This window comes from Penicillium paradoxum (genome assembly GCF_028828445.1).
Source record: "Penicillium paradoxum strain IBT 22861 chromosome Unknown utg000003l_segment0_segment0, whole genome shotgun sequence".
Lineage (NCBI taxonomy): Eukaryota > Fungi > Ascomycota > Eurotiomycetes > Eurotiales > Aspergillaceae > Penicillium > Penicillium paradoxum.
In genome coordinates, this window is record NW_026643181.1 from 950,307 (window position 1) to 975,842 (window position 25,536).

The following is a 25,536-nucleotide window of genomic DNA, read 5'->3' on the forward strand; positions in this document are numbered from 1 at the left end:
TCTCAATTGATCGTATGATTCTCAGTGAGATTTTTTGCGGTTCTCGCCGCCAATCGGCTTCGGCACCGCACGTGATCTGGGATATATAGATCAGCCCATAACAGACGTCATATATGGAGACTAGATTCCAGTGGAAGCAGGTTTGGGGGTTGATTAGTAGATTCGACAGCGAAATATAGGAACAAAGAACTGTGGTCTGTGGTAGCCCAAATGTGGCTTTGCCTTATAACTCCAGGGGAGCAGTCTCATAGAGTCGTCAGCAAATACAAATGGCCTTGGGGTATTATCTTACAGCCTACAAAGTACCAGGAATGGTTCATGGATATTACATCAGAAGGTGTTCACGAAGATCACAAGGGGTCATGTTCGATCCAAACAAAAAAAAAACTACATATATGTAGACTCTATGCAGCAGCCAGTGCTCACATAACAGCATATGGTTTTTGCACTGAAGTAAAACCACAAACCTTGAAACCACCACTCCAAATTCCATTTGGAATTGACAACGCCTTGCCTATGTATAAAACAGGACTGGAGCAAAAGAGAGAACTGGAAAGACAATGACCTAAGCATATGTGATTTTGCATTAAACACGGCTAGACGTCAGGTCACGTCCATTCAGAGTCTACAAGTGTTGGGCGGCGGCGGCGAGGGATGATTGAAGGCCGTCGACTCAACGAGGGGGTCTTATTTTCTTCCTCGCGTAGCAGTTCCACGTGGCTCATTCTACTAGAGAGGGGTCGTGCAGATCTGGGCCTGGCAACAGCCGCACTGCTTCCATTCGACCCAGAACCAAGAACTGGGTTGTTGCCATCCCGACTGCCAGGTCTCATAACCAGAGAAGAGACACTAAGAGAATTCCGCGGGTGCCGAGGAGTCTCCCGACCTTCCAGGTACCCCCTTGACTGGCCAGTACGGTTTGATGAGGGTGTAGAAGGGGTGGATGATGCAGCGAACAGGACTGGTGGGGTGGTACATGTGCTTTGTCGTCGACCTGTTGGTCTCCGTTTGCTGGCTCCATATGCCTCGCTGGATCGCACCAGCTTCCCTGCCATATCTCTGACAAGGATTGCAGGGTCGTTTTCCATGTTTCGAATAGCATCTAGGAGGCCGTAGGTTGCGAGCAGTCCGCCTTGCTCTTCATTCGAGTCACAGATGCTGGCAATTATGCGCAGAAGATTGAGCCGGACAGCGGCTTTGGTGTGGTGCAGCTTTTGCCTAAGTCTCTGGAAAATATCGGGCCGTGCAAAGGTGGATGCGACATGGGGACTGAGCCGGAGAAGCTTTTGCAGAGGCTCGAGGGTGTTCTCGAATGCATTAGCTTTGGAAAGTTTCAAACATTCCGCTATGGCACTAGTGAACGTAACAGGACCCTCGAACGTATCACTCTCAAAGATACCTTCTAAGAGATGCTCTTCAACCTTGGCGGTTTCTTCTTGAAGCCTAGTTGTTCGTCGTTAGTTTGGGGCTGATTACGCGTGTAGAAAGTGAGACAAACCATGTGAAGATAGCATCCAAAGCAGTAACTTGCCAATATGGATCCAGAAGCAAAGAGATGTAAAAGCCGAGGCCCTTGTTGCGCCACAGTTCTCTACGGCCGACCTTTCCAGACTGTGCCATGTCGCAAAGGATTGGCAGGGCAAACTCTTTCAAAGGTCGTTCCGTGAGAACAATCTTTTGTAAAAGTGGCACAATACCATTGAGTGCGGCATCTTCCTGTCGAGACTTATTCAAGCGGCACATGTTGTAGATAGTGTTGAGAATCTGATTGGAGAGCTCGCGGAAGTGTGCTTGCCTTAGGTTTGATCGAAGCAGGTCGGTCAAGACATCGATGGCGTTAGAATTTTGAAGTGAATCCAAAGTAGTTGAAAGCATGGAAAGATTCTTGATGAATTTCAACATCGTGATTTGGTGGACAGGGCTCATTCGTCTGAGCTCTTTCAAGACTCCTAAAGCCAGTTGTTAGCCAAGGGTGTGGCGAAAATCCCTGTTAGATATAGCGCTTACTGTGAAGAACTGTTCTTTCAGACACCATCTCCTTAACATGGTTCTCGGCCTGCGAGAATATAAAGAAGATATTTGCAATGCGGCCCTCAATAACTTCTGTCAATTCCCCATCTTCATCGAGAGCACGACTTAATACTAGAGATAAGGGGTCAAGGACAGAGTTGCGGGACAGAATTCTACAGAAATCGTTCTTAGGAGTGGAACCCTAGAAGAGCGTTAGCTTCGAGTAGATGCGAAACGCAATTGAAGACGGAATACTCACTTGCAACTCAAAGACACTCCAGATTCCGTTAACGCCAATCAGAACCAGTTCACGTTCATCTTCATAATCATCCTCGAGGAACTCGACCAGAACATTCAAGCCTCCAGCACTGACAAACATCTGGAGAGTAAGTGTCGAAGTCTGGTACATCTGCTGCACGAAAGCTGCAGCCTCAAGGCGAATTTCGCGTGGGTATTTCTTAGAGGCAAACTCATTGATAATAGGAATTCCGCCGACGAAGCAAAGGTTTTCCTGAATCTCATAATCATCATAGATGATTGCGTTGACAACTCTCAATAGACAGAAAACAATATCACGCCGGCGAGTAGTGTCTAGAATCTCGAGAATCGGTAACATGCCATGGGCGCTGATGATGATGTTCTTAGTCTCTGGGAGATCACAAAAGATTGTGAACAGTTGTTCAGAAATCTCTGCCAGAACTTCTTCGTCCTGAGATGTCTTGAGCGAGTCCACAAGACCCTCAACTTGATTGCGAAGACGTGCGTATTTGTCGCGGGCAATATTTTCCTCAAGATCAACTTCATCAAACCCTTCTTCCAATTGGGCAAAGGGGTCATCCTCATCCTCTTGATCTCCCAGCCAGGAGTTGGAGAGCTTTGAGTTCAGCATCAATGTACTTTGGTCAGAGCCATCATCGCTCTCCGCTTTATCAAGAGCAGCTTGATCGGCCCCGAGAATATCGGAGAAGTCCTCGTCCGTTTCATTCTCTGCAAACCTGTGGATCTCGATGCTAGAGCGATCTCGCTTCACAGAAAGCTGCTTGCGCAGCTGCGGATGCGCGCCACCAAGCTCGTCAGCTAATTGATTGTATCCTATGTTCTCATGAATGGGCGAAGATGGATCATCTCCAAAGTCCTGAAAATGGTTAGGGTTATGACGAATGTGCGAAATGTCCTGGTTTTCTTACCTGATAGCCTCCTAGCTTTCGATCTAGTACATCTTCGTTGGCCATGATGAGGTCAGAATAGTCATCCACAGAATTCTCTTTGTAAAGGTTTGTCGGACGAGCCGGACGAGCCCGTCTCGGCATGGGATTTTGAGTGAGAATCGGGACATTTTGTAGTGCAGACACTGGCACATTGGAACCGGGCTGTGAGAGCGCAGGGCTTTGAGACTTGGAAGGCTCTGCTAGAGAAGGTTTGGTGGGGTACGGTCGAATTGTCTGCAGGGTATCTTCGTCCGAGAATCCCGAGGATTCATCAAAGCCATCAGAATTGTCATCTGGTCTGAGTATGGTTCCATCAAGTGAGGCAAAAGCCTTGAGTCTCTCAGAAGACAGCATGCCTCCAAAGTTATCATGCGGACGTAGGTGCGGCAGTTTCAGTGCGCTAGGAGAGATTGCAGTGGCAAAGTCATCATCCCAATTGTCATCGCCTGCTGACACGGGTGAGCGGAAGCGATCCGTAGATTTGATTGAAGTTGGCGATGGTAGGGTGTCGACCAACGAGTTATGTCGAGTAGATGGCAGGCCTGTAGTACTGGGGTGATCTGGTCTCTGCTTCTTCTTTGAGGTTCCGGTTTCGGGGGACCGCAAAGCCTCGTTCCATTCTTGAACACTCTTGACGGCTTCTTCGTATTCTGTGGACTTCTTTGGGATTACAGACTCAGTTCTGCGAGCATTGAGAATCCAAGGATGTTTGAGTAATTTCCTTGCCGAAACTCGAAGGTTAGGATCTTTCTGGAAACATTGCATGAGGAAATCTTTCACAGCCTTGATAAAGTTAGTAGTGTATATGTCCGTCTGAACATTTGATGAGATCTTACCGGTGAGGCACCCTGCGAAAATGGAGGATGGTCATCATTTACGATACGGAACAGGGCTGGCATGGGCTGCATATTGTGATAAGGGGGTTTCCCCTCGAGGAGTTCGATGACAGTGCATCCTAAACTCCATATATCCGAAGCAGTTGTTGCGCCTGAAAGCTCAATCACTTCGGGGGCCATCCAATATGGCGTACCAACCACGCTTGATTCACTCAAACCCGTAGTCCGACTCGCCACACCGAAATCTGCAAGCTTGACCAGTCCTTCCTTTGTAGTCAGAATGTTTGCACCTTTGATATCCCGGTGAATAACACCTTGTTCATGCAAATAAAGCAAGCCATGAAGAACTTGGGACATATATAGGCCCACAAGGTTCTCAGGGAAACGACCAAAGTTCTTTGCGATGGAATGCAATGAACCATTTTCACAATATCTATGAATTGTCAATGATATTTTCCATTAATCCTGAGCTCGGAAAACATACTCTAGAATAATATTCAGAGTTTCAGCAGATTTCACGAATCCATGGTATTTGACAATGTTGGGGTGCTGCGAGGGTCTAGATTAATATGGAGTTTCTTCATATGTTTTGATAGGATGTCTCACATCGAGGTTTTTCAAAAGATCAATTTCAAGCTATTCATTGCCAGTTAGCAACGTCAGATGACAGAGCATATTTGGATATCATACCATGATAACGCGCAGTTCACTCTTGGGAAGATCCGTCAACTTGATTTGCTTGACTGCGACTGTCTCCCCGGTATTCCAATTCAGCGCTCGATACACAGAGCCGAAAGCTCCTTTACCTAGGCAGTCACCCAATTGCTATCAGGGTCAGCATCTGCCCAATACATGTTTTGCGGGGAAGCAAGGGCATCACATCCATACATAGTCTTTGAGCTCTGCGACATCTTTTGCCGACGATTTCAACACTTTATCATCCTTCGGTTTCTCTTCTCGCTTCGTTGGGCTCGTTCCGACTCGTGCCAATCGCGGCTTTATCGGTGTCCCTGGGGTTCTCGAGGAGGGGGTGAGAGGACGAGGCTGTCCCTCGCTCCCTTCGCCAGACCTAGCGACCATATTGCAGCGCGAAATGTGATCGAATGTATCCCGGTACGTCGGTGAGCGGGCTGCCGGTCTCAGAATGTGGTTTCAGGCACAGGAGCGTGGGGTGGAAGCCGAGGAAGGAGGCAAGAGCTGATGGCAACGGTCTTAGAGGTCATGTCCATAGGGTCTAGCAATCCGAATTGTCAATTAGTCCGAGATTCTCAAGGTACAAGCAGGCATCACGGATGATCGATCGCATGTAAACGTTGGGGGCACAGGCTCACCAAGCGGACATTACAGCACTTCAGCTCTCACGCCCTAGAGAGCTGTTTCCACGACAACTCGGGGCGCATGTAAAAATTTCAGATGGATGCAAAGACCATGCAAAATTCTGATGAAGTTCACTCCAGGATAGGCTACGATACAGAGCGAAGGGGGTGGACCGCAAAGAAATCGTGGTTGTTTTGAACTTTCGTGCTCCACCCGCCGCATCATGCAGGCTGTGCTGGACAATCGCCGATCAGCCCTACAGTACGGAGTACTAGCCTTGTAAGACTGGGATACTCTTCTTTATTAACTTAGATTAAACCGTATGATTACAGTTAGACTCGTAAATTATTTGTGACAATAAGCTGTTGAACTAGCAACGATATTTTGTTGTTGGCATTCGGCGTTCTATTATTTACAAGCAATATAGATCAGGTAGATCGAACCGATCTAGATAGGGTATCATTTCTCGGAACGAAGGAGGCGTAGGACATCGGAAACAAGGTATAAGCTACCAGCAATGACAAGAGGACCCCCGTGAGCCTTCTCACTGGCCCACTGGAGAGCAGGGAGTAAATCGCCTTCAAAGCTTTGGACTTGCCCAATGCCTTGAATAGCTTGAATAGAGGAAGCGAGCTCTTTGGCTTTAGTTGGCTGCACCCATGGCATTCCATCTACTGGACCAAACTCAGCAGTGGCAATGTGATCCCCAGGGCGGATAATGGAGCCAAAGACTCCAGCAAGGTCCTTTCCACTTGATGCGGCAACAACCCAAGTCACCGGGTCGTGTCGAGTACGCATCTTGCGATCCACATACTTTCCCAGGACCTCAGCAGATTGTGCATTGTGAGCACCATCAAGCAGAATCGGCTCTGCACGACCAATCAAAGGCTGAAGAACGATCTTTTGCAAACGGCCAGGCCACTTTACATAAGCCAAATATGGGAGCAATGAGAAAGCATCCATTTGAGGCCGGACTTGAGAAAGAGCAAGACGAAGGGCAGATACTGCGCAGCACATGTTCTCTTGCTGGTGAGGCTCTAGATCAAGATCCTTGAAGTAAGGGGCAAGTGCCGGAATTTGTTCAGAGACCCGTGCGGGTGACACAAAAGAGGCATCAATACCCAGTTCTTGGATACGACCTTTCACAGTTTCAATCACCTCCTGACAGTTTGTATTGTCTACCACACAGGGGACTCCAGGCTTGAGGATGCCTGCCTTTTCACGAGCAATCTCCCCGATTGTTGATCCAAGGAAAGCTTGGTGGTCCATTCCTATCTTTGTAATGACCGAGACAAGAACATTGTCCAGAATGTTCGTGGCATCTAGGCGGCCTCCCATGCCCACTTCAACCACACCGACTTCAACCTGTTCATGGTTGAATATCTCGAATGCCGTAGCGGTCAACAACTCGAATTCGGAGGCACCGATACCCAGGGTTTGGTTTCGTAGTTTGACCTGGTCTTCAATTTGGCGGAACAGAGATTCCTGAACGACTTTCTCGCCAATTGTAATGCAGTCCCACCGATCAATCAGATGCGGGGAAGTGAAGCGGCCGCAACGCACTCCGCCAGTGGACAACAAATGCGAAAGGTAGGCGCTGATAGAACCTTTACCATTGGTCCCGGCAATATGAATGGCCTTCCATGAGAGCGTAGTCTGCTGGAGCAGGCTCGCGACTCGACTCAATCCAAGTTCAATCATTCCTCCGGGTGTAGCGTAATGAGAATCTTGAGGTCAATTGACATTGTCAGGAGGGCAATATCAAATAATGACAGGCGGTACCAAAACTTTAAGGTATCATTGTCAAGAATCAAGACAAAGACAAAATTACTGTTGGCTAATGTCGTTTACCTTTGAACCCCAAGGTCGGAGCTTACTGTGTGGCGGAGAACCGGATCCACGTGATGTTCGAGGCGCCCCAGCCTCAGGCCTCCAACTTTGCCAAAAAAACCCCCAATCACCCCCGTCTCCATTACCCATCCCCACCTTTATCGCAAGTCGCGTCTCCTTGTTTCATCATCGTCTTTTTTTTTGAGCTGTTACTTGTCCCTCTTTTATTTTCATCGATTTTTTTTTCTTCATTCTGCCTCGCGCATAAAGCGAAATGGGTATCCCGTAAATCATTGCTCTCTTATATTAGCGCGCATAATGTCGCATGTCTCAAAGTATAATGCTGACTTCTATACAGGATGTGGCGTGAGCCTTCCAAGGCCGAGGCATCCAGGTCTGCTTTGGAAAAGGATATCTCTGCTGCTGCACGCTCGCCCATTCGCCGTGGACCATCCTCGCGCCACACTAGCTCCCGCGCGCGCCGCTCCGGTATCCTATCTTCGTTTCATTCACAAATCATTGATGAACTCCGACGTGACGCTGGCGAACCTCGACGTGTGCCACGTTTCTCTTTCATTCCCCCCAATGGATCCAGTGAAACCGGAATAGATTCAGTGACTCTGGAGCAGGCCGAGCGGGAGGCCCTCAACCGGGCCAATCCACGCGCGAGTGTACCCCGACAGGCAGAGACAGGCAGCCGGCGCAACAGAAGCTCTCGTGATCCTGCCTTGGCTAACCTGCTCAGTCGTATGGACGGCCAGGCCCGAATTGTTCATGGTAGTCCCTCTCTTACACCGAATTTCGCTCCGGCCTTCAATTACGCCATCAATACTACAACCCCTTCGGATAGCGGCGTTCGTCTTCCACCCATGCGTGGCAGAGATATTCACACTCAGATCCTCGCTCCTATGAACGACAGTGAGCTCCATCCTCAGCCTCCCGCTAATGCGTTCTTTCCGCCGGAGATACGTGATGCTCGGTCTAGCAACACACAAACTCGACCAAGCCGGGATTCGCTGATTGATGGGCTTGGGGATCGCTTGCGTAGTCCTAGCCCTGACGGAGATCGTGAAAGTGATTCATGGGAGACACTGCTAGCGACAATCACTCCTGACGCAACTCTGCCTTCGACTGACGCATCTTTCACCTCGAACTCTTCTGCTCCCGATGTATCCCGCACTGTTCTCTCTCGGAGCGCTATCAACCTACCCCATGGCATGCCAGTGGCCATGGGTGTTGCTCGCGCTCATTTTGGTCTTGATCCGTACCCGGACAATGTCAACCCTTGTGATTTCGATTCCTCCGATGACGAAGAAGCACCTTTCAGTTACAACGAGCTCATGCGACGGGGCCCAAGCATACCTTCTTCAAATCGACGTTTCCACAGTCAACCTTCAACTTTCAGTAATCATCCTCCTGTCCCTGCATTCGCAGTGTCTCTATCCGACCACCATCAAGACGGAGCGGATCTCCAGCGCTGGCAGGTCATGATCGATCGACTTGCCCGCCGTCGGGATATTACCGATGACTGGTGGGCGGCAGTTGGTCTCGCGCGTACTCTTGACCCTAGTCTCAATGCTAGCATGGACTCCACAGATACCGAAGGACCTTCTCGAACAAACCGCCCCGATAATTGAGCTTCGCTCCTGTTATTGAATGATACAGGGTTTGGCATTGGCGACATTGGCGTGGCGTTTCAGGTTTTTTACTAGGTTTTTTTCGGAATGGGTGTGATTCAGATATTGCACTGGTTGCAAAACTCGTGCCCTTTGTTATGGCGTTAGGAGATTCTTCGAGGCTGTCTCGGCGAATGATTTAACATTCTTGTATCCATATTTTGTCAGATTTACTTGTTCCTAATTATCGTTTAATATCATTGTACAAATAGGCGTCAACGGTGACCTCCCCAAGGAATATTTTTCTGAGCTTTTCCTCCAAACCCTTGGATGTATAGTTTGCGCATCATCTTCCCCATCCAGATAGGAATATAAGAAATGCTATGCCAACTTTTGGCTGTGCCTGTTCCGCAACAACCAACTGGCCGGTTCGGTGACGTATCGGAGTACACCAGTCCCCACTCGACTCAGTCATGCAGAGCCCCGCCAATACGCTATCTGGGAACTGGAAGTACCTGGGTAGCTCGCATAGTCCAACAACTCAGAAACACCGGTAACCAACGGCCAGAACCGTAAAAGGTCTCCGCAAACTGCAGTCTCCCAAATTGACTGCGTACTGCAACCACCTCGATCTGCAATACCCAAGCGCTTTGTATCACAAGTCCTTGCGCAACCACCACAGGAAGATACTTTGAGCCCACCTAGGGACGAGAGACTGCTCTGTTCTCCTCCAAGGATAACCCCGATCAGTATCCTGTACGCTTGATTGCAGCGTGATCTTGTCCACATTTCAACAACCATGGATCAACAGGTAGATCACCTTGTCAACAAGACCTGGGGTAAGTGAAACAGCCCGATCTACATAACTCTAAACCAGGAAAACAAGCATAAGCTTGAAACATGGCTTCTGTTCTTTCCAAACCTATGAAGATTCGTCAGAACTACGCTCGCTACGTCCAAAACGCTAACAAACCACCCCAGCAAAATTCTGCTCAATCCCAGACAATGCGCGCCTGATGATCGCTATCAGCGGCATACCAGGTTCCGGAAAGACTGGTCTGGCAACAATGATGGCATCACGGATTAATAAGATCTATGCATCCGAGAACCCAACTCTGCCAACTTCGATAGCCAGCGCCCTCCCAATGGACGGGTACCATCTGACTCGCGCACAGCTGGCTGCCATGCCAGACCCTGTATATGCGGCCGCACGACGAGGTGCTGCATTCACTTTTGATGGAGAGAAGTTTCTTTCGCTCGTGCAGGCTCTGCGACAGCCGGTGACAAAACATACAGGCAATCTCTACGCCCCCAGCTTTGACCATGCTATTAAGGACCCCGTTGATGGGGATATTGCCATTCCGGCCGACTGTCGGGTCCTGTTTTTCGAAGGGAATTATCTTAGCTTGAATCGGGAGCCGTGGAATACGGCGGCTGCATTGATGGATGAACTTTGGTTTGTGGAAGTTGATTTTGAGGTTGCGAGGAAGAGGTTGATTTCGAGGCATGTTAGGGCTGGCATCGCTAAGGATGAGCACGAAGCGGACAAGAGGGCCAGAGAGAACGATCTGGTTAATGGGAGGGAGATTGTGGACGAGAGACTGCCGGTGCAAGAGGTTGTTTTTAGTATTTTTGATCCCGTTTGGGAGAAGTCATGACCTCGGCACGAATAATTGATGACTGATGGATGAGCTGGAGCTTCCACCTGCCCAGGTGGGCAACTTTGGGACGTTTGAATGCCATGTTTATGTTGATATAAAGTCGTCATGATGTACACAGACCTGTGAATATTATGCTGATATGAGTGTTCCGGAAATATGTTGACTTTCTAAATCCTCTCGGCGCATTACACGGGAATAGTATCCCCGTACAACACATGAGTAAGATATGAACCTCCTTCCCTCTAGGGCTGGACTGTAATAGTTGTAGAGATCGCCACCTGGTGGGGCAGTAATGCTGGTAGGTTGATGGATATGTCTATCTGGTATTGTGTTTAATTACTGTCCTACGTCCCTTGACTTGAAGGAAGCCGAAGTTATTAATAGAGCCTGAGTCCCCTAATCCTCATCTGGATCAGCCACTAAGACACTCCAAAGTAATGGGGGATAATGAGTTGTCTCACCTAAAATCCTTTTGAATACTACCCCTGAGATGAAGATGATCATTTTAGATTGTTGTGTAGGACAATTGACTGTCTCATGTACGACATAACATGTACATTCAGAGGAACCGACGCTTCTCCTGTACCTGGGGCCGAGTCCCTGACGCTAGTCCTCTTTAGGCGTCAAGTGCAACAAGTCATGGGGAAGAAAATACAATGTGTATGTAAATAACGGGTACTGTAAAGTACACTTTATATGAAGCACGCCGTATTGGAGTACTTTCCAGCAAGGGTCCTTAATGTAAGATTACCGACCCTCATCGCGGCTTCCAGATTGCGACGAAACTGCAGTTGCCCGATTTCCCCCCGTTCCTTCTGGTCAAGACCTGATCTTCCTTCCACTTCGTCACTCTTTGTCTTTCACTTTTCGTCCACTCTCTCAATCCAGTCGCTCTTTAGCTCCACACTCTTTTTAACTCGTCTCGACTCGCTGTGCGATCTTGCATCCAATCCTTTACCAACCCAATCACTTCCAATCCTTCATCATGCTCTTCAACAAATCCATCTTCGCCGTTGCCATCTTGGCTTTGGCTAACGTCGTGACTGCGACTACCCAAACTCCGGCCTGTGTTCTCAAGATCATTGGGTAGGTGTGGAAGAATGGAAGGAATGGAATGGGGGCCCATGTGGAGTCTAGAACTGATGTTTGATGATTTATAGCGATCAGCCCAACCCGGCCGATTCCAAGACTATCTGTGGTTCTAGCGCCAGCAAGATCCAGTCCGAAATCTCCAAGAGCTGCCCCAATAGCGATGCCTCCCTGAAGTTCTTCGCTAGCAACTGCGCCCAGCTCGGCCACAAAGTTGGTAAGGATTGGCACATATTACCCGAAAGCACGTTACATCACTGAGTCGATCACTAACCATTTCTAGCGGCCTCTACTACCACCGCCGCTACTGGTACTGCTACTGGTACTGCTACCGCTACCGCTACCGGCACTTCTGGCAGCTCTACTGCCACTGGCTTCGTCACCGCGGTCTCCTCTGGCTCCTCTACTGCTACTGGCTCATCTGCTAGCGCCACCGGCACTTCCAGCTCTGCTTCTGGTAGCGCTGGCTCCAGCACTGGCAGCTCTACGTCTGGTGCTGCCTCTTCCCCCACCTCAACCTTCAACGCTGCTTCGTCCGACCGCCAATTCTCCGCGACTACATTTGTTGCCGCGTTCTTCATCGGCGCTGCTGCTTTGCTGTGAGAACTTAACATCAGCTGAAAGCACCCAACTGCGATTATCGCTCCGAGCATAGTTTACTATCCTCGATGTCGCTGCTTTCGAACTGATTTGAATCATCCTTGTTCAGGGATCTGGTTTGAAGTGTCTAATATGTTTTGCTCGTATCTTATCGATCTTCGAGTCCCTTGAGCTTTTATCTTCTTATTTGCCAAAATCGCATTGATTTATGTGCCTTGCAATCTCCCATAGAACAGTCTTGAAAGCCCCTATACCCGCCTCAGTTGCTACCTACTAGTTCATGTGGAGATTCAGAAGGATGCAAAGAAAGGCCTGTTACTTCGTATAATATCCCAAATATGCCAAATGCCGACTATTTGTACTATCCTCTACGAGAGTATGAACGCTCGTAAGGCCCTACGGGCCCCTTGGTTGGAAGATCATATGTAGATCTATCCCATAGATGCAGAACGCTGTAAGGGTTACGACCAAGCGAGCAGGGGTTGAATATTTTGTTGAGTCAAAGAGGCGTAAACATCCAGTTGTCTAAGATTGACTCAACAATATCATTTAAAAATCATCTGAGCTCGGAATGCTTCAGGCCGTTCGGCGACAGCCCTTCCGAGACCAAGGGCAACTATCGCGTACTCACGTGACCACTCGCGACCTGCAATTACCCTGTAAGGCCTGGACTCACCGCCTGTCTCTGACTCACACCGCCTTCTCTATCCCCGCTAGTCAACCCACGCTAAGATCGTTAAACACTAGGCGCTAACTGGATGTGGCATAAATTGATGTTTTCTGCCTGGCAGGATAGAGGATTGGAAGAATTAGAGTGGAGCCGGTCGGTCTTGTTGGTAAGCTGAAAAAACGCGGGCACGCGAAAAGACAACGCGTCCACTCGGCAACCAAAGATTCCTCTGCCCCTCTGGTCTCTTCTTCTTCTCACACCCCTCCACGGGCTTCATACATCCATCTTCTCACCCTTTCTCAATACTATAATACCATTTCAATACTCTTACTCTCTTGATCTTGATACCCCATTCACCTTGTTCTATTCTTTTCAGCCCCTACTCCCACACCGCCACTATCCAAAATGTTCGTCTACAAGAGAGGTAAGTGCATACACAATTGTCTGATATTCGGCGGGGAGGATTGGTGGCGAGAGATAGCTTTTGCTATCTGCATCTTGCCACACCCACCCAGCTTGCCACACGCGTGAAGAGCTAGAACTAACATGGATATAAAATGCAGATGGACGCAAAGAACGCGTGCAATTCGATAAGATTACAGCACGTGTCTCGAGGCTCTGTTATGGCCTTGACCCCGAGCACATTGATGCCGCAGCCATCACCCAGAAGGTCATCTCTGGTGTCTACCAGGGTGTTGGCACCATTGAGCTGGATAACTTGGTCAGTTGGCTCGCTTGGGATCCGCTTTCGGACCAATGCTAATAATTGAACTTCAGGCTGCCGAGACTGCTGCATACATGACCGTTACACACCCCGACTACGCCATTTTGGCCGCACGTATCGCCGTCTCCAACCTTCACAAGCAAACAAAAAAGCAGTTCTCCATGGTTATCTCGGATCTTTACCACTATGTGAACCCGAAGAACAACAAGCCTGCTCCCATGATCTCAAAGGAACACTACGAGATTGTCATGAAGCACGCCGAGGAGCTCAACTCCGCTATTGTGTACGACCGTGACTTCAACTACAACTTCTTCGGATTCAAGACCCTCGAGCGTTCATACCTTCTCCGAATTAACGGCAACGTTGCTGAGCGTCCCCAGCACTTGCTGATGCGTGTTGCTGTCGGAATTCACGGTGAGGACATTGAGAAGGCTATCGAGACATACCACTTGATGTCTCAGAAGTACTTCACTCACGCCTCCCCAACTCTATTCAATGCTGCCACCCCTCAACCCCAGCTTGCATCTTGCTTCCTGGTCGATGTGACTGCAGACAGCATTGAGGGTATCTACGACACCCTCAAGACCTGTGCCATGATCTCCAAGACTGCTGGTGGTATCGGTTTGAACGTCCACCGCATTCGTGCTACCGGCTCTTACATCAGCGGAACCAATGGTTCCTCCAATGGCATCGTCCCTATGCTCCGTGTGTTCAACAACACCGCTCGCTATGTCGACCAGGGTGGTAACAAGCGCCCTGGTGCCTTTGCCATTTACTTGGAGCCGTGGCACGCTGATGTGTTCGAGTTCCTCGATCTTCGCAAGAACCACGGTAAGGAGGAGGTTCGTGCCCGTGACCTTTTCTACGCTTTGTGGACTCCCGATCTCTTCATGAAGCGTGTCGAGGCCAACGGTGACTGGACTCTCTTCTGCCCCAACGAGGCTCCCGGCCTCGCTGATGTCTACGGTGACGAGTTCGAGGCTCTCTACGAGAAGTACGAGCAGGAGGGCCGTGGCCGTAAGACAATCAAGGCCCAGAAGCTCTGGTATGCTATCCTTGAGGCCCAGACCGAGACCGGTAACCCCTTCATGCTCTACAAGGACGCTTGCAACAAGAAGAGCAACCAGAAGAACCTGGGTACCATTCGCAGCTCCAACCTGTGCACCGAGATCATCGAGTACAGTGCCCCTGATGAGGTGGCCGTCTGCAACTTGGCTTCCCTTGCCCTTCCCACCTTCGTCGATTCCGCCCGCGGCGAGTATGACTTTGGCAAGCTCCACGAGGTTGTGCAGGTCCTCGTTCACAACCTGAACAAGATCATCGACATCAACTACTACCCCGTCCCCGAGGCGAAGAAGAGCAACTTCCGTCACCGCCCCATTGCCCTGGGTGTCAACGGTCTTGCTGATGCTTTCTTGGCTCTGCGTCTGCCTTTCGACTCTCCTGAGGCTAGACAGCTCAACATCCAGATTTTCGAGACTATCTACCACGGTGCCTTGACTGCTTCCGCCGAAATTGCCAAGAAGCTTGGTACATACGAGACCTACCCCGGTTCTCCCGTCTCGCAGGGTATCCTCCAGTACGATATGTGGGACCGCACCCCCACTGACCTCTGGGACTGGGCTTCTCTGAAGGCCAAGATCGCCGAGACTGGTGTCCGCAACAGTCTGCTGGTCGCCCCCATGCCCACTGCCAGTACTAGTCAGATCCTGGGCTTCAACGAGTGCTTCGAGCCCTACACCTCCAACATTTACTCCCGCCGTGTCCTGGCCGGTGAGTTCCAGGTTGTCAACCCCTGGCTCCTGAAGGACCTGGTCGATCTCGGCCTGTGGTCCGACAACATGAAGAACCGCATCATCGCTGACGGTGGCTCTGTTCAAAACATTCCCAATATCCCCGCCGATATCAAGGCTTTGTACAAGACTGTCTGGGAAATTTCTCAGCGCAACATCCTGCAGATGGCCGCCGACCGTGGTGCCTACATTGACCAGTCGCAGTCGCTCAACATTCACCTGAAGGAGCCTACCATGGGCAAGCTCACCAGCATGCACTTCGCCGGCTGGAAGATGGGTCTCAAGACCGGCATGTACTACCTGCGTACCATGGCCGCTTCGGCCCCCATCCAGTTCACCGTCGACCAGGAGCAGCTCTTGGTTGAGGACACTAACGTTGCTCGCTCCAAGAAGCGTACCGTCGGTACTGGTGCCTCCGCGTACTCGGCCATTCCCCGTACCAACGAGGCCGAGGTTGTTACCGCCAAGGTCATTGCCCCAGTTGAGGAGAGCTCGCGCACTGTTGTTGCGCCTGTTGCCGCTGCCGAGGCTCAGATCGATGGTGCAGCGGATCAGCCCGAAGATGCTGAGAGCAAGGCCATTGAGGGTGACATCTACTCAGACGCTGCTCTCCAGTGCAGCATCGAGAACAAGGATGCCTGCATCATGTGCCAGGGTTAGACTTGGTTGTCTTTAATGTTTTTGGATGTTTCTTGTGTTTTGCGCATGGTCACGCTTTGAATCGTGACTTCTCACGTGTACCCATATGATGATTTTGATGGACTGTTTTCCCCCTTTTTCTTTGTCGGTGTGTTTCGGCGTGGGTTTATGATCTTTTCTGGATTTTCTTATCTTTACTTAAAATACTTATTACGTTCTTCATTCCATCCTTTGTAAAGTGTGTATGTATATCTTGTATCCGGATGCCTTGTTTGACAACCCTAACGTCACCAACTTCAGTCTCCCCCTTCCTATCACAGTCTATCCTGGATTCGTTGCCGCCAACCCGAAACCTATCCACCATCGAGGTCATCCTGCAAGTAACCCATGTAAACCGAAGGCAAACCGAGGGCAAACCGAACTTCTCCGAGAGTCGTCCTTCTCAGCCACCGGCACCAAACGGATCCCATCTCCCAATCCGGCGATGTCAAAAAACAAGACCGGAGGCTAAGATCACGAGTTTAAACCGACAGGCAACAGACCGGGACAAATCCTTTGGCCACCGGAAAAGCAGGATCCTGCAATGAAAGCTCAAACGGCTTTCAAACTCTTCCGCTGAGAGCCGTCAACTATTCTCGGCTGGTTCGAGGGGGCTCTCGGACAAGCCACATGCCTCATCGTTTGCTTTTTGCCCTCCATTTTCGCCACAGCGTACTCCTCACAAGAGCCTGTTTGGTCAAATCTTCATTGCCGGGACATTCTTTGCATCATCCATTCGAAGAAAGTTTATTTCGAACGAAAAACTCTGCTCTTTGTGCTGAACCGAGTCCACGGATGGCATTCTTTCATCGAGATCTTAGATCTCCATTCCAGGCACACGACGGAGCACGGAGTCCAATAATGAGAATGAGCTAAAAATTGACATTCTATGTTTATCTGAGATATGTCGAATCTAGGCCCCGTATTCTAAGACAATGACCAGAATAGCCCTATAGCATGCCACATTATCTACAGTATGCACGGAGTACTCAATGGCAACCGCCACGGCATCCAATTCGCTCAATTCCAATGCGGCAATGCATCCTCAGTAAACCATGGTCACCCCGTCCTAATCTGGGGAGATCTTCGGTCCGGTGGAGTGGAGGGGACTGGACGAGAAATGTCCAGGGTGGCGACCTATGGCAACCGAAGTCCCGAGTCTGTGTTCCGTACCGTGTATTTGGCGGTGCGACAGGGTCCTTCAGGAAGAGGGGGATGGTTGGGTCTAGAATGGTACGAGGTACTTGCGATCGAAGATATAACTGCATGGGCTTGTACGGAGTACGGGGCAGGGGGTTATAGATACACAGTCAGAACCCTGATCATATCGGGTTTGCACCCGGCGTTGGCGCATTTCATGATCCAGTCCCTGTGCCCTCCATTTTGCGCGGGGGTTTACTGCTGGGGCTTAGGGCTGGGAGGGGTAGTGGATACAGTCCGACGATGGCACTTTGTACGGAGTAGCTGGATGTTGTATGTGACAGTGGACCCTTGACAGTGCGAAGTCTAGAACTAAAACCAAGAACACCAGCGCCTCAATGGTATGATCGCAAAATTGATAGAATCTCCGTACTCCGTACTCCGGACCAGGATCGGCACTATTTTCCCACTAAAAAATGGCTCGAAAACTTAGACCAAGTCCAGACCGTTGATAGTGGAGAGCAGTTAATTACGAGTACAACTCCCATACGAGGACCGGTGGCAGCTGGATTGGCTCGAAAATCTTTGTCCCCGGCATTGTCCAATCGTATCGCTTAATGGTGTCGCGACACACGTCAGACTGCGAAAAGGCACACTGCAGTAATCTGACCAGTCCCTCCTTGGTGACTCGCGACCGCAGACAAAGGGATGCAGTGTGTCGTTTGAAACACGACTGAAGAGAGATGAGATCATAGAACGGGCATTCAGATGCTTCATAGCCTGTACTTCCGGACTTCGTAGGGAGTAGAGGTAAGAAAAGGCGGATATGGTATCCTCAAGAATCTTCCAGTGGCGCGGTCCACTCAGGTACCAGACTGTCAGGTACGAGAGGCAACATGTGAGCTGCCAGACCCTTGGCTCGCTCGATCGGCTGAAACACCCGTGGGCCTATCCCCGGAGGAGATTAGGGGAGAAAAAGAGGCCGTGGCGCACAGGGTGCCTCTCGGCTTTGCCAATGGGATTCGCCCGGGGCGTCCGGTTCGGGTACCTGGCTAGGATAACGTTTTCTCAGATGTACGGAGTACTTTCGAAACGAAAAACCGAAAGGGTAAAAGGAAGCTGTGCGTTGTACTCCGTATGGAGTACTGGATCGTGGCTTGTTTGAGACCACCGGTTTGGTTGTGGGTTTAGGTGGATCTGCATTGGGGCCTTACCTCCACGGGTTTTTATAAAATCAATCCCCTTCCCCTTCATCCTTTCTCTCTTTATTCCAGCCTCAACGGTCCCATTCCTTCCTTTCTACTTTCATTCCGCACTCACGCTCCTTTTGAGTGCCGACATTCCTGTTTCCTGCTGTGCAGCGATCAATCCTTCAATCCTTTGAATAACCACACACTCCCTCGATAACCTATTCCGATTCAATCGCAATGGCTCCTATCACCAAGACTCTCGCCCTCGCTGGCGCTCTCTTCGCCATGACTGGCTACTCGGCTCCCATTGCCAAACGCGCTGTCGTTTGGGAGACCGTCACTGATATCGTTTGGACCACCGTCGATGTCACCACCACCATCTATCCCACTCAGGCCGCTCCCACTGCCACCGTCGTGCCCATCGTCGCCCACGCCGCTGCCACCACAACTGCTGCCCCTGCCCCTACTGTTGAGGCTCCCAAGGAGGCCGAGAAGCCCGCGCCTACCACTTCTTCGACTACCACTGCCACCCCAGCTCCCGCTCCCACCGTGAAGGCCGAGACCTCTGCTCCCGCTCCTGCCCCCACTGTGGAGGCTGAAGCCTACTCTGCTCCTGCCCCCGTTGTCGAAGTTGAGACCTCCTCCGTCGCCCCTGCGCCTGCTCCCGCTCCTACCGAGGTCTCCACTGCTCCCACTGCTCCCACCTCTACCGCCGAGGCCTGGACCGCTCCTGCACCAGCTGCCACCGCCCGTGCAACCACCAACCAGATCGAGACTATCACCAGCAGCATCAGCGGTGGTCACACTGGCGTTTGCTCCGAGGGTTCTCCTTGCGACGGCATGATCACCTTCTACGACACTGCCACCACCTCCACCAACCCCAGCTCTTGCGGCACCACCAATGACGGCACTGTCGAGAACGTCCTTGCCCTGCCCGTCGGTATCATGAAGGACAGCGACTGCGGCAAGACCGTGACCATCACCTACAATGGTCAGACCGCCACTGGTACCGTCGTTGACAAGTGCATGGGCTGCGACAACACCTCCGTTGACTTGTCTCGTCACTTCTTCGGCCAGCTCGCTTCTATGGACGAGGGCCGTGTCAGCGGTGCTAAGTGGTTCATCCACTAAACGCTGCATCGACCGCGCACATTAGTGTTGTTGACCACGAGTATGAATATGAACAATGGAGACATCTCTGGTAGATTGCGCAAGTGGATATGGTCTTGACGACTCTTCCTCTTTTTTTCCCCCTTTTCACTTTCGTCCCATCAATTTCGGGTGGTTTCTTTTCTACACTTCTTTCCCGGTCTTTCCGAGAACTCAATCCTTCAATTCTCGCAAAGACAGGGCCCATTTTTTACCCTTCGTTCACTCTCTCGAGATAACCCTTTTTCTTTTTTTTGCCATTTAGCGTGTCCCGAGTGGACCGCATTCATGATTTACCCCCTTCAATGTTCATAGAATTTTCTTCTCAATGCTTGTGCAATACTACCCTATGGTGGACCCCATTCGGCCATAAACATATGCTTACGATCCCTGCGCATGCTGGCAAGTCATGAACGATCTGACTCTCTTGACGAGATCTCGAACATGCAAATGCGACAGAGAAATGATGACTACGAAGATCATGCTCGTGACACGAAAACCCTAAAAAAACAACCAGAATGGTGTATCCAAGGGCACTGAGAGTCCATGAATGAAATTCGTTTCCCTCATTAATTTTTGCTTCAATAGTCTTCTTTTGACTACAGTAGACACGGACTATTTGTCCCCACCTTCTCCATACTTATTACGATGTATCGCATTTGTAGTGCCCCCTTTCCCCTTCTGAGCTCCGAATTCCGAGGCCCAAAACGGCAAAAGAACTACAGCAAAGCAAGGCTAGTGGGCTATATTGGTCCATGCGTGAAACTGCGCCTCACTTCAGGCTTTGAATGCCCAATTTCGCGCCTATTCCCTCGGCCAAGCCATGATATGCGGCGTAAAGAGTTCTTTAGCATGGTCCTAAATTTGGAGATGCATAGACTGGCCCTCCAGCAATGTCTATACTGATTGTGTCTATAGTATTGTCCCCACCCTTCAACATATGGATAATCCAATCTACTCAAAAACCACATTATTCCGCAAAGTCCCAATCCCACTAATCGAAACATCCATCTGCGTTCCCGGAACGAGATACCTAGGCGGATTCAGGCCAGCGCCAACACCTGGAAGTATACGAGTCAGCCCACTCCCTTTTGCAGCCTAAAAAAAAGAAAAGCGAAAAGGACAGGTACTCACCACCCGGCGTCCCCGTCATGATCACACTGCCCTTCTGCAACGTCGTACCCTGTGACAAATACGACACAATATACGCACAATCAAATAACAAATCCGCTACGCCCTCCTCCTGTCTCACGTCCCCATCAATAACTGTCTTCAGCTGCAGGGTGCTGGGATCGGCGATCTCGCTGCCTGCAACGAGACACTGGCCTAGCGGCGCAAAGGTATCAAACCCCTTGGAGAATCCCCACTGTGGCACACGGCCTGCAAAGGCGGGATCCCGCTGCAGCTTGCGCGAGGAGATGTCGTTGCCGACTGTGTAGGCGGCGACGTAGGAGAGGGCGTCTTTGGGTGAGACGTTCTTGGCGTCGGTGCCGATTACCAGGCACTTTGGTGTATGTTAGTATAAAGTATGTGGATATTGTATGTAGTATATGGGTGCTTAGGGTATAGAAAGAGGAAGGGTTTTTCTCACCAGCTCGCCCTCGTAATCTGCCTGCTCATCCTGAGCAATCTTGGGAATCACGACTGGCGCGCCGTGGTCGTGGATTGTCGTGTTCGGCTTGAAGAAGATGAATGGAAAAGGGGGCGGGGTGCGGCCGGCTTCCTTGACTAGAATCACGTACTCAGTTTTTATATTTCTTATGAAATGTGATTTCGGACGTACTGTGCTTTGCATAGTTCAGCCCAACACATCGGAGAATCGGTACATCGGCCTGCGCCAACGGGCCGAGAATGGTCTTCACGGAGACGATTTCATCGGTGACTCGCGTCTTGCCGGTGGTGTCGTAGATGTCTTCGCCTTCAATGATGCGCGCTTGCAGCTTGTCGGATTCGGTGATGAGGCCTAGGTCTGTGGTTGGTGTTGGGAGGATTGGTTCGCCGCGCAGGGTGCGGCCGTCGGTTGCGATGAAGCGGATTAGGCGTTTCCACGGGAGAGACATTTTGATTTATTTTGGAGATTCTTTTGCAGCTGCTTCAATTGAACTGGAAATGCGTCTAGAGGGGTATTTATCTGGGGATTGAGGGGTTATATGGCTCTTTACTGTCGTGATTGCTGCTGGGGATAGATCGGGTATGTCGGGTGCTGTTCCGCGTTGGGGGTTGCGATGTTGCCGAGAGGGAGGATGCGGGGGAAATTTGGGGTATTGCTGTCTGGATACGGAGTAGTTGTATGTGTGTAGTAGCTTGGTCTAAGGCATATGGGCTCACGGATGATTCTAGACGAAAGCATTTTCCATGGCCTCGTGTTGTACGGCTCGATGGCTAGTATGGAAGGCCTTGTTCTCTTCTTCGATCTGTCACCGTGTCGCTCCCTTTCAAACTTCAGGTCACCTGTTTGATCGAAAGTCTGAAGCCGATCGTTTGTATTATCCGCTTTCTCTTCCATTTTACTAGTCGTGGAACCAGTGGCGTCAGCGTCATATAATCCATGACAGAGCAAGGCAAACACGGAAAACTTTCACGGTGGTGTTTTCTCTTTTTGTCTGTAAGGATGGCCTGGACTAGATATCCATGACCGACACGTTGATAAAGTGAGAGGGAAGAAGAGAGAGTGGAAGATTGTGAAGACTCGGAGAGAGAAGAAGACTAGTTCGAGGTGTGTACCTCATAGATAGTCGCACAAAAACATGTATTCTCTATAAAAACAATATCTACAATGTCAACTTCGCCCAAGCTCGATCAATTTCTTGCTCAGCATCATATCCATAGCACCACATCTGGGTCGCCGGGTCACTCCATTGGTTAGGACTGTGACTAAATGGCAACCCCAGAGTCTCCGGCTTCATGGCTGCATCACGGGCTTGCTGAAGCGCCCCATCGGCAAAGTGCCAGAGCTTTCCATTTAACAGGCTTGCCTCCTGCATCATTCCAGCTCGTTCAATGCGGACCTGCTCAAAGACTTCCAACGCTTTGGGAATGTCTGCAGCGTTCTCGATTTTGGACAGAGATCGGGCCAATGCTGCGCCATCTTCGACGGCCATTGCCGCGCCTGTGGAGGATTAGGAACTTCTTCTATAGGTGTAGACTGTGATTCGGGGCTTACCTTGTGACATATAAGGCAGCATTGCATGTGCTGCATCTCCCAGAATCAGTACCCGACCATTCACCCAGCGGGATAAAGGTACTCCACTGATCAGTGGCCATTTGATAGTTTTGTTAATGAGTCCGATAATCTTTTCGAGTCTACAGAGATGTTAATTAGAGAATGACGAAAGAGAGGAATCCTTTATTATCATACCGGCTGTCCCATCCTTGGAATTCGCGTCGCATATCGCTGATAGCAGTCGCCTGGTCCCAGGTTGAAGGCTCACTGTCATCTGGATGCGAAAGAACCATGTTGAACGATTTGCCGGCTCCAATAGTGTATGTCATTACGTGGCGCTGATCACCAATCCTAGCAAAATGTCAGTCAAACTAAGGGAGTTTATTCATAAGTCGTACCGACCAGATATTCAGAGCTGGTTTCTCCAACAGCCAGGAAAGCTCCGGGTCTTCCTTAATGCGCTCAACATCCACCGTAGCCCGATAAGCTGCAAATCCAGTCTTGTTGACCGAGGGCTTGTCGCTCTTGTCGAGGGTTCCACGAGCGACTGACTTGACTCCTAGTAGATAATTAATACCAGCCCATCTGTGATAAGAGTATGAGAATATATACCATCTGCCGCAACTATCAAATCTGCTGAAGCAGATTCACCGTTCTCAAGAGTAATGCTTCGCTCTTCGACATTATACTCCACAACGCGTGAAGCAACTTTGACCGTCACACCAAGGTCCAAAGCACGTTTGTGCAACGCAGAGTGGAAATTTGCGCGGTGGATCACATAGTATGGAGCGTCGAATTGTTTCCGGAAATTTGGAATGAGTGGTGTAAGGCCAATGACATCTCCTGACTGCCAGCGTCGGAAAGAAATATATTCAGGCTCGGTCACATACTCTTTCAAGTATGGATCTAGGCCGAGTCTGCTTAGGAGACGGGTTGAGTTGGATGGGATTTGAATTCCGGCGCCGACCTGGAATAAGTTATTAGATTTGGATCATAGCAAAAGAGTGAAGGATGTAGTATTTACTTCTCCAAGCTGCTGTGCTTGTTCGTAAACTGTCACAGTGTGGCCGGAACTTGCAAGGGCGATGGCTGTGGCTAGTCCACCCAGTCCGGCACCGACGACGATAATGTTCAGCCGGACCTGCGCAGGTAGAGAATTTTCATATGCTGAGAGATCATCTAGGAAGGCGAGGCAGTTGCTGGGATATGTTGGGGCCTATTGGCTCATTAGTGGACGGGAATCTCACATTGCCGTTTCGGGATGAGCGACTCACCTTCAACGTCGGCTGAGCGTGGCCATTGGCCTGTTCATTGGAACCCATCTTGCTAACTGCCACTACTAGTCCAAAGAGAAATAGAAGTTTGTCACCAGTGCATATCGTCGGATCATCGCCTTTATGGCCCCTCGGTTGGAGACACGCACCGGGGAAGCCCACCCGATCCTTCCCCGGACATCACCAAGAAGCGGAAATTCCACGAAGTGTTTGAGATATATTTTAAGGATCGTTTCTCCATAGCATCAGGCAATACAATCCAAAGATCTGTTTCATTAGATCTCTTTCATTATCAGATCAAAACAAGAATAGCCTCAAACATGTCTTCAACTCAAGTGGAAACCATCGCTGACACAGAGGAGCAGCTTCTCGCTGACCTCGAGGCAAGCAAGACCCTCCCTCTGTGGAAGCAGATGGCACGTCTGAACCCCGCAGCGCCAAACCCAACAACTATTCCCAATGTCTGGAAGTACAGCGCTATCAGACCCAATCTGGAGCGCGCTGGCAAGCTCGTGCCCGCTGAACAGGCCGAGCGCCGAGTCTTGATGCTCACCAACCCAGCTCGCGGTAAGTACAAAGCTATAATTTGAATTTGCGTTGTATTTTATCATCTGCGAATTTAAAACCAGTATATTGGTTTCTAACATATCTCTAAGATGCACCCTTCACCACCGACACTCTCTACGCCGGCCTGCAGCTTGTGATGCGCAATGAGACTGCGCGCGCACACCGACACACAGCCTTTGCCATGCGTTTCATCATCGAAGGCCAGGGCGGTTTCACCGCTGTGCACGGCCGTCGCATCAAGATGCAGCGTGGAGATGTCATCCTCACTCCCACCTGGAACTACCATGACCACGGAAAAGATGGTTCTGGACCTATGGTGTGGCTGGATGGTCTAGACCTGCCTAATTTCAGACACTTCCCTGTACACTTCGTGGAGCACTTTGATAAGCCCCGGTATCCCGCAGAGGATGTTGACAGCACTACTTCGCCGTTGGTTTTCCCGTGGGTTACCATGAAGGAGAAGTTGGATGGCGTCGCTGGGGACTGGGTTTCGAAGAGATATTTGAAGGATGATGGATATGAAGGTATGTCTTTTGTTTCTTTTTGTTTCTGTTTTTCTACTCTGTGGGTGAACAGATGGCTAATGGCGTATTAAGTGAGTCGCGTCCTTGGAGGTTGTGCTGAGCGAATTTCCGCAGCAAAGGCTTCACCGTCCCGCAGGGAAACTACGTCTGCTGTCTACCATGTCATCACCGGTAAAGGACGCTCGACCATTGGTGACAAGGAGTATAGCTGGGAGCAGGGTGATACCTTCTGTATTCCGGCTTGGTATAAGTACCAGCACTTTGCGGATGCTGAAGAGTCCGTTTATCTGTACCGGTTTGACGATAAGCCCATGATTGATGCGCTGGGATTCTATCGCTCGGAGGATATGGATGTTGAGTCCCTTGTGGACGAGTAAATAAAGCCTTAGCATGGCATGTTCGAATATGCAGAGCCGACGAGTCGTGGAAACATCGATCAAACGACAGAATAGAAAACAGCTCCAGCTGAATATATGGAACTTCACAATAAAGGAATA

At 50.1% G+C, this 25,536-nt stretch overlaps 10 protein-coding genes across 10 annotated transcripts; 6 read left to right on the forward strand and 4 right to left on the reverse strand.

Annotated features, from left to right (window-relative positions):
• Nucleotides 1–608: 608 nt before the first annotated feature.
• N7457_002261 (serine/threonine-protein kinase) lies at nt 609–5,134 on the reverse strand (the record flags this gene model as incomplete). Its single annotated transcript, XM_057173307.1, has 10 exons — nt 609–1,443; nt 1,499–1,949; nt 2,008–2,212; nt 2,270–3,145; nt 3,198–4,001; nt 4,055–4,487; nt 4,539–4,603; nt 4,661–4,690; nt 4,745–4,879; nt 4,943–5,134. 10 exons carry the CDS (start codon nt 5,132–5,134, stop codon nt 609–611), a joined length of 4,026 nt encoding a protein of 1,341 aa, XP_057033458.1.
• Nucleotides 5,135–5,830: 696 nt separating this feature from the next.
• On the reverse strand, nt 5,831–7,072 carry N7457_002262 (dihydrofolate synthase; the record flags this gene model as incomplete). Its single annotated transcript, XM_057173308.1, has 1 exon — nt 5,831–7,072. One exon carries the CDS (start codon nt 7,070–7,072, stop codon nt 5,831–5,833), a length of 1,242 nt encoding a protein of 413 aa, XP_057033459.1.
• Nucleotides 7,073–7,560: 488 nt separating this feature from the next.
• On the forward strand, nt 7,561–8,838 carry N7457_002263 (uncharacterized protein; the record flags this gene model as incomplete). Its single annotated transcript, XM_057173309.1, has 1 exon — nt 7,561–8,838. One exon carries the CDS (start codon nt 7,561–7,563, stop codon nt 8,836–8,838), a length of 1,278 nt encoding a protein of 425 aa, XP_057033460.1.
• Nucleotides 8,839–9,616: 778 nt separating this feature from the next.
• N7457_002264 (kinase-related protein) lies at nt 9,617–10,475 on the forward strand (the record flags this gene model as incomplete). The annotated part of the gene is made up of 2 exons (XM_057173310.1): nt 9,617–9,656; nt 9,799–10,475. The coding sequence occupies 2 exons, from the start codon at nt 9,617–9,619 to the stop codon at nt 10,473–10,475; spliced, it is 717 nt and encodes a 238-aa protein (XP_057033461.1).
• Nucleotides 10,476–11,463: 988 nt separating this feature from the next.
• Nucleotides 11,464–12,170, forward strand: N7457_002265 (putative GPI anchored cell wall protein; the record flags this gene model as incomplete). The annotated part of the gene is made up of 3 exons (XM_057173311.1): nt 11,464–11,564; nt 11,639–11,784; nt 11,851–12,170. The coding sequence occupies 3 exons, from the start codon at nt 11,464–11,466 to the stop codon at nt 12,168–12,170; spliced, it is 567 nt and encodes a 188-aa protein (XP_057033462.1).
• A 1,072-nt stretch (nt 12,171–13,242) lies between these two features.
• Nucleotides 13,243–16,014, forward strand: N7457_002266 (ribonucleotide-diphosphate reductase subunit RNR1; the record flags this gene model as incomplete). The annotated part of the gene is made up of 3 exons (XM_057173312.1): nt 13,243–13,261; nt 13,401–13,558; nt 13,615–16,014. The coding sequence occupies 3 exons, from the start codon at nt 13,243–13,245 to the stop codon at nt 16,012–16,014; spliced, it is 2,577 nt and encodes an 858-aa protein (XP_057033463.1).
• Nucleotides 16,015–18,599: 2,585 nt separating this feature from the next.
• N7457_002267 (RlpA-like double-psi beta-barrel domain-containing protein) lies at nt 18,600–19,493 on the forward strand (the record flags this gene model as incomplete). Its single annotated transcript, XM_057173313.1, has 1 exon — nt 18,600–19,493. One exon carries the CDS (start codon nt 18,600–18,602, stop codon nt 19,491–19,493), a length of 894 nt encoding a protein of 297 aa, XP_057033464.1.
• A 972-nt stretch (nt 19,494–20,465) lies between these two features.
• On the reverse strand, nt 20,466–21,571 carry N7457_002268 (fumarylacetoacetate hydrolase family protein; the record flags this gene model as incomplete). Its single annotated transcript, XM_057173314.1, has 4 exons — nt 20,466–20,572; nt 20,646–21,015; nt 21,103–21,239; nt 21,295–21,571. 4 exons carry the CDS (start codon nt 21,569–21,571, stop codon nt 20,466–20,468), a joined length of 891 nt encoding a protein of 296 aa, XP_057033465.1.
• A 711-nt stretch (nt 21,572–22,282) lies between these two features.
• Nucleotides 22,283–23,996, reverse strand: N7457_002269 (uncharacterized protein; the record flags this gene model as incomplete). The annotated part of the gene is made up of 7 exons (XM_057173315.1): nt 22,283–22,620; nt 22,675–22,814; nt 22,870–23,025; nt 23,077–23,233; nt 23,287–23,641; nt 23,699–23,890; nt 23,949–23,996. The coding sequence occupies 7 exons, from the start codon at nt 23,994–23,996 to the stop codon at nt 22,283–22,285; spliced, it is 1,386 nt and encodes a 461-aa protein (XP_057033466.1).
• Nucleotides 23,997–24,268: 272 nt separating this feature from the next.
• On the forward strand, nt 24,269–25,416 carry N7457_002270 (cupin domain-containing protein; the record flags this gene model as incomplete). Its single annotated transcript, XM_057173316.1, has 3 exons — nt 24,269–24,515; nt 24,605–25,039; nt 25,112–25,416. 3 exons carry the CDS (start codon nt 24,269–24,271, stop codon nt 25,414–25,416), a joined length of 987 nt encoding a protein of 328 aa, XP_057033467.1.
• Between the last annotated feature and the right edge of the window lie 120 nt (nt 25,417–25,536).